This window comes from Stegastes partitus, unplaced genomic scaffold (assembly GCF_000690725.1).
Source record: "Stegastes partitus isolate 25-593 unplaced genomic scaffold, Stegastes_partitus-1.0.2 Scaffold2556, whole genome shotgun sequence".
NCBI lineage: Eukaryota > Metazoa > Chordata > Actinopteri > Pomacentridae > Stegastes > Stegastes partitus.
Window position 1 is genome coordinate 1 of NW_007580287.1, and position 10,474 is coordinate 10,474.

At 41.7% G+C, this 10,474-nt stretch overlaps 2 protein-coding genes across 3 annotated transcripts; both read right to left on the reverse strand.

The window, feature by feature from the left end:
- Positions 1-2,914: 2,914 nt before the first annotated feature.
- LOC103375337 (nodal homolog 2-A-like) lies at positions 2,915-4,774 on the reverse strand. The gene is made up of 3 exons (XM_008305586.1): positions 4,495-4,774; positions 3,349-4,157; positions 2,915-3,234 (listed from the first exon to the last, which is right to left on the reverse strand). Exons 1-3 carry the CDS (start codon positions 4,772-4,774, stop codon positions 3,082-3,084), a joined length of 1,242 nt encoding a protein of 413 aa, XP_008303808.1. The 3' UTR covers positions 2,915-3,081.
- Positions 4,775-5,172: 398 nt separating this feature from the next.
- dguok (deoxyguanosine kinase) lies at positions 5,173-10,136 on the reverse strand. Of its 2 annotated transcripts, XM_008305588.1 has the most exons (8): positions 10,043-10,136; positions 9,552-9,619; positions 9,346-9,455; positions 7,918-8,117; positions 7,481-7,628; positions 7,289-7,404; positions 5,909-6,008; positions 5,173-5,725 (listed from the first exon to the last, which is right to left on the reverse strand). In XM_008305588.1, the coding sequence occupies exons 1-8, from the start codon at positions 10,090-10,092 to the stop codon at positions 5,699-5,701; spliced, it is 819 nt and encodes a 272-aa protein (XP_008303810.1). In that variant the 5' UTR covers positions 10,093-10,136; the 3' UTR covers positions 5,173-5,698. The 2 variants fall into 2 exon arrangements, with proteins under 2 accessions (XP_008303810.1, XP_008303809.1); XM_008305587.1 differs by having other exon boundaries at positions 9,552-10,116.
- Between the last annotated feature and the right edge of the window lie 338 nt (positions 10,137-10,474).

Genomic DNA, 10,474 nt, shown 5'->3' on the forward strand with positions numbered 1-10,474 from the left:
CACAGTTGCACTTTTTTGCAGTTAAAATGTTCACGTAAAAAGCTAATATACGTTTCAGAGTGATAAATCTGTGGTGACTTGCTCAGCAGCCTGCTGTGATGCCCTGATTCAGCACAAGTCCTATCAGAAGAATTCCTCAAGCAGCTCACTTGTGGCTGATAACCTCAGTCAGTGGACTGTATAAAGAGAGGTCAATATACAACTGCACATATCTGGGAGAAACTCCTTCTTTCCATTCAACATTTCCACTTCCATCCCTGGCACCTTGTTGATTCACTGTGCCTGCGTTTTTCTAAGTTAATTGTAAAGTGGCTTTCACTTTGAAGATTTCATTATCTGAGGTTTTTCAGCACCTGGATGAAATAAAAGTGCTTGAACAGATGGATGTGCTGCACTAAATTACTCACCTGTTCCTTGGCAGCACCACTCCTTACTGTTTGAACGTTCTCCAAGTTCTTTTGTGTATTTCCACTTCCAAAAGATTTGCAAGTCAGGTGGATCGGTAACTAAATTATCCTCATTTATCACTACCAGCAGCTTTGTTCGGGCTGTGATGGACCGGTGACCTATCCATTGCAGTCTCTCACAGAAAGAGAGGCTTTAGATCTCCGTGTTCTCAAAAGAATAAATCGGTATAACTAAACCATAAATTATACGGGGACTTAAAGTGATGATCACAAGGTTTGGTGAATTTCTGAGGCCTGAAGTACCTGCTTATTAGTTCACTGATCATGTGCATGACATATTTCTGTGGCAGAAAAAGACGAACAGAAGCATTTCAAATGATTACACAAGCCGGATGGCAGTGATATAAAAGCAAAGGGGCGGCTGTGGTTCAGGTAGTAGAGCGGGTCGGTTTGATTCCACCCTGTAGCCTGTATCATGGTTATTGTGTCCTTAGGCAAGACACTAAGACACTTCACCCACCTTGCCTGGTGTGAATGCATATGAATGGGTTATCTGAGGTGGTAGTCGGAGGGGCTGTGGGCGCTGAAGCAAATACACAAGCTTTAAATACAACTGAAATCCAGCTAATTTGGTGGCATATTAATTCATGTGTAGAATAAGTGTGAAATTACATTTTTTTTTAATTGATGAGGTATTAATTACATAAAATTACAGATCATTTGTTATTAATGAGCAATTAATAATACATCCTGAATTAATTCACAAAATAAATCATCATAAATCACATATAGTGTAAGACAAGATCATTATTGTGACAAACTTTGCAACTATCTCTGGTAAAGTGAAACATTTGTTCAGGATTAGTTGGATGTATAAGAACTGTCACATGATGTTTCTCCTGTTACTGTGTTTTTTTGCTTTTGTAAAAGGCCCATTACAGAACGTTGTCATAGTATAACCCCTGAGCACAAACAGTAACTTTAAGAACTAAGCATAAAAACCACTTAATTCTGATTATATAAGCCTCTAAGTGGTTAAACGCTAAAAGGTAGTAGCATTAGGGAAAAGGCTTGAGCTGAAAAACCTGAAAGTTGGACGTGAATTCAGACTCTTGTCTGGATTGTGTGGATTGAACAGTTTCAGCTGAGCAGTTCCAGTTCATCCTGTCTTTCCTCCACAGTAGCTTCACCCTTCACATACTGAGTCTTTTGCATTCCCTCGCATTGCTCTGTTTGTTTGGGGTCTAAATATCCCCTTGTCACCTCTGCTTCCTGACACTCCAACCCCCTCCTCTCCAAGATAAACAAGTACTACTGCTTTTTTTCTCCCCCGCTGATCCATCCTTCAGAATGGTTTTTGTCGTTCCACCCAGTGTGCCTGTTGATCACAATCAACAAAAGACGCCTGACCGGGAGGACACTAATGACCTCTGATGATGGGCTTACTGTAAAAGGCCCATGATGTGGATTGGTGAGGTGAGAAAGGCAAATATACTAAACTGTGGTAAGTGGGATTAAGATGTAGATGCGCAGACTGAGCCTCTGAAGAGCGATTGTTGTTAATCCAAACACATTTGTTAACTCAAGCACATGAAGAGCAAAGTGTATGTATTTCATTCTCTATATTAGCTATAGATTCATGTAAGTGTCTACAGATAACACTGACACAAAACAAGCTGCCACTAGCAGCTTATATATTCAAAAATAAAACTGGTAGAAAAACCATACCATATAACCATGTGAATTCCATCCATCCATTATCTATACACCGCTTAATCCTCACTAGGGTCATGGGGGGGCTGGAGTCTATCCCAGCCGACTTTAGGGTGAAGGCAGGGGACACCCTGGACAGGTCACCAGTCTATCACAGGGCTACACTTAGAGACAGACAACCAAGCACACTCACATTCACACCTACGGACAATTTAGAATCACCAATTAACCTCAACATGTTTTTGGACTGTGTGGGAGGAAGCTGGAGAACCCGGAGAGAACCCACGCTGCACGGGGAGAACATGCAAACTCCACGCAGAAGGATCCTGGTGCCCCCACCGGGATGCGAACCGGCGACCTTCTTGCTGCGAGGCAACAGTGCTAACCAACTGCGCCACCTTGCAGCCCCATGTGAAATCTTATATGCAAATAAATACTCTTTAAATTAAGCTAAAGCTCAAATATTACTTAATTTATAGCACTTGCATATTTTACTTTTACAATATGGTTGTTGAAATTTGTACTTTTATCAATTTTCCACTGGTAAATATATTTTTAAGGCAACAAACTCAGAAAATGAAGCACTTTATATTCAAAGAGCTGAGTCCAAAAAAAGAAAAAGAAAACACAAAACAGCACATGTATGTCAAAATAAAACATTTTAATATATTTGTCATATTTTATGTACAAAATATACATGATAGTGTATAAATAGATAATGTAAATAATGGATAAAACATATAACATTTGCAGAACTGTGCTTAATTCTTACTAAAGATAAAGAACACTATGTTTCAATAGCACTGAAAATAATCTTGAGTCATTCCACCTTAACAAGTCTGCTGTTACTGATTGTTGTGATGAGGAACTCTTAGTTTGATATTTTAATAGTACAGTTTACATCACAACAGTTGCAATAAAGTTCAAGTTTCTGTGTCAGCGGTGATGTGATGGCGGGTCTTCAGTGGCAGCCGCACTCCTCAACAATCATGTCCTCGTGATGCCGCAGTGACAAATCGTCGCTCTCGTAGTACAGCATGGACAGCGGGCTGAGGCGTGTCGGCACGCAGGACGCACAGGTCACTCTGTCTGGGTGGTGATGTCGTAAGAGGCTCTGAAAATGATAATAGTCATCTGCGTTAGGCACAATAGGCAACTCCTCAAAACCTGATGATTGTTAAAGATTTTCACAAGTTAGTGGGACTAAAAAGTCCAGTCGTCATCTTACCTGCATGTATGCGTGATTGGTGGGACGGAAGGACTCATCCAGTGGTGCCGGACACTCTCCCTCACAGCGAAATGCATTGTAGCGCTTAGGATGCACAATCCACTCGTCCCAGCCGATGTGCTCGAAGTCCACCCACATGTCCACCTTCCGACACAGCGGCTTCTGGAGCGGCTCGGCTGCTGGTGTCACAGTGGGAGCAGCTCCTTCAGCCACTCGCAGCCTCTCCATCTTGTTCCTTTTGTGTCGCCGACTTTGACCTTCACCGTTGACTCTGTCCGTGGTCACGTACTTGGAGTTCTCCACAGTATGCATGAGGCTGTATGCTTCGTGGCCTTCCCCGGGCTGTTTCTGTTTGGAGAAGACGACCATCATGACCCGGTTTGTGGTTGGATGATGAATTTTTCTTTGCCTCAATCCCAAATTTTTGAAGAGGGACTTCTCAGTCGTCTTCCCTTCATCCCCAGCACCGCTCCCAGCATCTGGTTCTCCTGAGGCCTCCTGGTTCAGCACTTCATCTCCCTGGTAGAGCCAGTATTTTAAAAGAGCAGTCACATTAAACACCTTCCAGGAAGACTTTGCGCTGCTGGGTGATGTGTCAAAGCTCCCCAAGAAAAGCTGCTCCTCCTGACACGATGCGCCGTCCCCATCGCAGCTCTGCTTCCGGGAGTGATATAAATCCACGGTGGCACGCTGAGAGGCAGAGAAAGCTGGTAGTCTGATCTGAAGCTCTGCCAGCTGGACGAGCTCACTGGTAGAGATGGATGACATGTCGAATGTGACTGTCCATCTGTCGCCCACTTGATGGCAACCTAAAAATGAGACACGTAGATGAGAATTCCAATCAGCAAACAGGAGTCTGGATGCATCTGGGCAAAGCAGATCCCTGGACAAATGTCACAACACTGGAGTGAGAGGGTGAAGAGGACAGGATGTGTATTGGACCCCCCTGTGCAGGGACGTCTAAGGGCTAATATACACCCCCACACACATAAAACAGAGCCTTTAAAGCTGAATAAGCATTTTGACACTTGCTGGGCTGTAAAAAAGGGAAGGTCTGATAACACAGATAATGCACCAACCACAGAATGCAATGAAAAGAAACTATTCCACACAATATATAGCATGTTTTAGATCCCGTCTACTCACCTCTGGCCAACAGACTTAGGACAGAATCAAATCCATGCGCCGACAGGTCGTCACTTTGCGTAGTATCGGCGTTGACAGCCGACGACGAGGAGAAATCAGCGGTCCTGAAGGAGCGGTACAGCTGCATCATGTACAGAGGATATCTGCCTCGATGATTACCCGACAGATTTCTGAAAGCTAAGCTGCTCTCGGGTCCTGTGTGATATCTGTGGCCCTGAGTGGAGAAAACAGCTCCAGAAAAACAGAGGAGCAGTGTGCAGAAAACTGTAAGGACTTCCATTTTAAACTCACAAGAATCTAACGAGAATGAGAGAGCAGCAAAGATCTTGTTCCTTCCTCCAGCTGGTCTCAGGCTGAAATGATGCCCCGTGCAGACGGAGCTCCAGACAGGCCTTTTATAGAGGACAGCTGCCCTTTGATGACCCCTGACCACTCCAGGCATCTGAACGGCCCCTCTGATCACCAGAGCACATCAGAGGGCCGGAGAAAAGCAAACATTTAGCCAAGGTCATTGTCCCGCCAAACTACCTGACCTTTTGTAGTGAGTCTGAAACCGAATCCTTTTGAAATGTAAATGTGTATTAAATGTATGTATTGCTCAACCGTTAGCACCTCTCCAATAGCAACGTAAAGCAAATACTGCAAACAAGGATTATAAGAATAAAACAACAAATACAATAGTTTACAAAAAGCACACTTTTATTTATTAACAGGTTGAAACATGACCTGCTTTATATGCTTGTTCCAGAAATATGTAAAACATTACTTATAGAGTGAACCTTATTTCCAACTGTTCTCGTAAAGATTTACTTTATGCTTCATAAAATCTTTAAAATCGCTGTACTGACTGTATTTCAGTGACATTTGTGAGCTATTTTTAGTTCTGAAGATCTCAGTAGAAATGATCAGTACAGTTCAAGCAGTAACTTTATAAATAAACCATGCGTCACAACAAATAAATGAAAAAAAAAGGAAATAAAACGTAGCAGTAGAATGCTAAGAAGTAACACATTCATATAAAGACAAACAGTTTTTGGGTTTCATGTAGTACGGTCTTGCAGAAGTGTGTCTTATATTGCTTTGTACTTCCTTCACTTGAAGAAACGCTGATGTATCTATATGTTAGCTAAATGTCAACACGATTGACTGAATGAGGTCCGAGCGGTTTCCTTCCAACAGTGGACGGTTGCTGACGACCAACTTCTCATAAAGCATTGAAGAAGTTCTTCACCTGCGTATGAAAAGGTACTTTAGGATCACAGTGGATCAGAAACATCCGATCAGAATACAAAAACATGTCAGGACAAATGTCGGGCTGAGAAACGGTGCATTAAACACTAGAACAGGGCCCTCATGTGGTCGACTCTGGCACAGCAGCTGTTAGGTCAAAAAGGCATACAGCAAACAAACATACCTTTGTAATAAATTGTTCCCGCGCCTCTGGATCGCTCTTAAACTCCACGCTGGCATCGAGTTCTAAGACAGGTATCTGTTTTAACTTCTCAAAATGGACTCTGAAAAGAGAGAGCAAAGCTGTATCAGACACTTTATGACGAGTCTCCAGACCACACACTGCTGACCGTCATCTGTTCACAGAGAGGCAACAAACAGCTGCAAAGAAACTGATTTTAAAAAAAAAGTGATTGTCAAACAAAAATCTGAGAGGAGCATCAGGAGGATCATCTTTTGTTTCATCATTTCACGTCAGACTCTGGCCAGATTAATACCATGTCATAACAGCTGCAAATCAATATTTAAAACAGTTTGTTTATACAGTATGTTTATTTTATGTTAACAATGTGAACAAAATGTCTGCATTCTGATGAGATGGACCGATCCTGTAACTAATAAGAGTAACTTTAAAGTCTCTCTAGTCATTGATTTAACTCTGAAACACAAAACCCTGCAAAAGGTTTGAAAGACAGGCTTTTAAAAAAATATCAAGAATACACTATTTATCAGAGCTGGAAATGGGGAAAACAGAATCAATCATTGGATTTTCTTCTTTAAAATAAGGATATTTCATCAACAGTTTTGATCTGCCTTAAAAATGTGCCAAGAACTGCATATGTGCTCTTATCAGAAGCTGTAAAAAACAAACTCTGTGCCCTGTGGTGTAACCGTGAGGCCACAAGTGATTGGGCTGCAACCAACAGTTACAAAAATGAAAGGACTTAAGCTGAACTGAGGGGAATTGAAGGTTGTGTTTACACAGAGTAGATCAAGGAGACAAGTATGGAAATGACTTAAGCAGTAAAAGTTCTATAGTGTGTAGAATCAATAGTTTTTTTCTTGGTATTGGTAACATCTGTGGGCTATTCAAAAAATGTATTGATTCCTGGTTGTTACAATTTTTGGACAATCAATGATGAACGCAGTCAACTTTTCTTTTTTCTTTCTTGCTATTTATGCTGTTAAACTGCACTCTCAACAATTCAGCGTTCCTCGATTCTGAAGAATACTGATAGAAAAAGCTCCACCTCAAGATAACAGGACTGGATTCTTAGCTTTATTACATATGAAACCCCAGAAGTCTGACTGTGTGTTTTTGAGAATGCTGCATTGTCAAGGTAGAAATGCTCAGCCATGGCGTTGATGGCTTCCTTCATTCCCAATATGTCTCCCAGGATATAAAAAAACACCACATGTTCATCTGCACAACATAAAAACTTGATTTTTGAGGAAGATCTTTAAATATTTCACTCTATATGTTTAAGTGGTCACTGGAAATATTCAAAATATGAAGGCATGAAGAGCACAAACAACACAAACATGTGATCTCATCATCACTCACTCGGTGCTTTTCTCAACCAGCCACCTCTCATGTTGAGTGTGCAGTTTGTCCAGATAGTCCAGTTGCACTCCTTTCTCCTCTGTCCTTCCCCGCTTCTCCAAACGCTCCATACATTTCTGAGAGATATACAAAACTGTTATGAGTCATTTCATTTTCATCAGAAATCCAGAGCATGCAATATCGAATTCATACCTCTGGTGGAGCTCTGAGGTAAATGATGCCCTCCAGCTCCACCTGGTGTCCAAACTGCTCCACCAGCAGGGAGTGCCAGTCCTGGTAGACTGCCCACTCTGTAGTGTTGATACAGCCCAGCTCAAACATGTTGAGAGCAAAGATGTATCTGACAAAACAGAATCAAGTTTAAGTTTATGCAAAAATGATGAAGGGGGATGCATTTGTGCAATGAGCTGATAAAGTCATATTCAACCCTGATCACACCTTTAATTATTTACAGTAATAATACTGTAATAACATGATTCTTTGGGGGGAACAGTAAGTCTACAGCTGCCAATCACAGGCTCTTTGAAATCGTTTTGGTAAAACATTCTCACCACATAATTAATTCAGGGACCCAGAACTAGAGACCCCCGACGCGATTTCATTTTCATGGTCCTGCCCTGACCACTCACCTGTCGCTGTAGACTGAGCGCTCATACACCTGGACAGGTGTTCCTTCCAGGTTGAGCAGGCGAGCTGGAGGAGGCTGCAGCTGTGTTCTCAGCCGGCTCATACAGGAATACGTCTGAAACGTATACGACCAGCGCTGAGGGTCCTGGTACATCATCTGCAGCAGGTTGCTCACAGTCGACTGGGGAGGCGCATCGCTTCCCTGTTAAAGACACAAGCAGGGAGACTGATGATACAGTATTCACCAAAGTTGACTACACCTCTGTGTGATTTAACATTGTGCCATTTCTCAATGATTCCATTATTTCTAAGTGGACAGTCACAGTATTTCCTCTTGTGGACAATCAAGAAGAGACACTTTTAAAATGCTATATTGAAAATACAGGCCGCAAACTAGAAACTCAACGTGAAAAAGTAAATACATCTGTTATCACTATCAATGTTTAAAAAAAAAAAAAAGTGTACAGGTGTGATTTCCAATTAGCCTAACTGTGTGAACATGGCTATAAAATGAAATAAAATAAACTGATGGAGGAACTGAAAAATCTGGTTGTGAGACTTCACAGAAATGGAAAAGAATACAGGAGGTTGGGAAGCCAACTAAAAATGTGACAAAGAACAGCAGCTGCAGCAGTGATCAAGAACGAGTCGTGTTACCACTCATCAGCCAGGACCACAGAGAATGGACAGTCCCGAAGTGTCATGATACTGAGCTGAATGGGTGCAAAAGGTGCTGAGCATGTGACACTTCGGGATGGTACTATGAATGTCTGTGGATATACTAAAATACTGGCCAACAAAGTGTGGCAGATGAGGATTATTCCAGCACGATAGCGATCCAAAACACACTGCCACACAAGAGTTTCAAAGGGAAACTATGACCTGGCCAAGTATGTATCCTGACTTGAATCAAATTAATCACCTCTGGGGCATTTTAAAGAGAAAAGTAGAGCAAGATTACACCTCCAGCAAACAGTCACTAAAACAAAAACAGACAAATAACAGAACATCTCTCCAGAAGTTCAGTATCCTCAACGCTAAGGAGAATTGTGTACGTCTTAAAAACTAAAGAAGGATATGGAGTATTGAAAGAAATGAAAGATTTGGATCTAAACAATGAAAAGTTTACTGATTACTACTGTGGGATCTGTATTTTTCCATCCATCCATCCATTATCTATACGCCGCTTAATCCTCACTAGGGTCGCGGGGGACTGGAGCCTATCCCAAATACAAACTGTTTACATAACAGCAAATACCATACTGCTGAATTTAGGAGTAATGCAATTGGTGTAAGGCAATGAAATGCTGAATCCTTTGACATTTAACTAATGCTGCACATGAGGTGTACTCCCTTCTGTTGCATGCTGGATATCAGTTTGTCCTCCTCTAATGTTTGTTGTAAAAACATGAAGAGGTGACTGTGCCCACCTTGGAGGTCTCACTCTTGATGTTCTGCCACTTGTCGATAGGTTCTGCCATCACTTCCCAGTCTGAACAAGCCGACTGCAGGAGTTTTGCAAAGGTTGATTTTCCAACAGCTGTAATTTGGGAGAACATAAAGCAGATCATTACCAGCACTCACAGCTTAGCACAAGCAGTTTGGTGGAAGCGTGGAGAAGCTATAATGATCTCACCAATGTTGCCCTCTACTGAAACTCTCTTCACTCGAGCTTTTGCCTCCTCGGCTGACCTTGACAGACACCTTGAAGAGGGAAAACTGAGATTCCTTTTCTTAGTAGCCATGACAGTTGCTGTGGTTGTGTTTCCATCTCGCATTAAACCGTCTGACATTTTCCACTGAATAAATCTTCTGACTTGTGTCAAAGCTGTTTGCTTTCTTAACTTGGCAACACTATTGAAGATAACACATCTACACAGCAACATCGTGACAGACAAAAGCACAATTACACTGAGCTCCTCACGTGTATCTGCGCCTTACTTGGTGCTTTCCACTGTTAGCTAGCAGTTAAGAAGTCTTACTTAGAGAAGCTCCTGTTAGCAGCTCATCCTCTCCATGATGTAGCAGCAACTTTCATTATGAATTATCAGTGTAAGGCTACATTTGCTAGTACCGCTACATTTACTAACATCGTTATACTGGTAGAATTGTTCCTGTAGCACTCACACTGTCGCGTTTCGCATATTTGCTGGCGGTGAGTACCACTGGAGGGTCATTACAACACGAGTTCATCATCACAGATGCTACAAACATTAGCAACATGAAGCACTTCCGGGTCACGTGACAAGAAGTCGGAATGAAAAGACAAATTTACACTTTACAAAATTTTTATTTGATTCACTTCCTGGAAATATATAACGACAGTGCAGTATATACATTTGTAATATTGTTTAATGAAAAAAATCTATAATATATAATAGTTTGAAGCGGTGACAGTTTGTTGTAAACCTGGAAGTACTTCAGCTTCACCCACAAACTCTCCACGTGCATCAGTTTAACAAGGTCAGAGATCATGGGGGGTTCAGAAAACAACAAGTTTGACATGATTCTTCATTTTCAAGCATACTGAATAATAATGATGATGATAATAATAATAAT

Bases quoted from the DNA above. Each gene is read 5' to 3' on its own strand.
- LOC103375337 (XM_008305586.1), bottom strand. From the start codon at position 4,774: ATGGAAGTCCTTACAGTTTTCTGCACACTGCTCCTCTGTTTTTCTGGA. The intron at 4,158-4,494 runs GTGAGTAGACGG...TCTCATTTTTAG, and splicing joins CCTAAGTCTGTTGGCCAGAG to GTTGCCATCAAGTGGGCGAC. The intron at 3,235-3,348 runs GTAAGATGACGA...TATCATTTTCAG, and splicing joins CCAATCACGCATACATGCAG to AGCCTCTTACGACATCACCA.
- dguok (XM_008305587.1), bottom strand. From the start codon at position 9,801: ATGTTGCTGTGTAGATGTGTTATCTTCAATAGTGTTGCCAAGTTAAGA. The intron at 7,629-7,917 runs GTGAGTGGTCAG...CTGTTTTGTCAG, and splicing joins CGCTCAGTCTACAGCGACAG to ATACATCTTTGCTCTCAACA. The intron at 7,405-7,480 runs GTATGAATTCGA...TATATCTCTCAG, and splicing joins ACCTCAGAGCTCCACCAGAG to AAATGTATGGAGCGTTTGGA.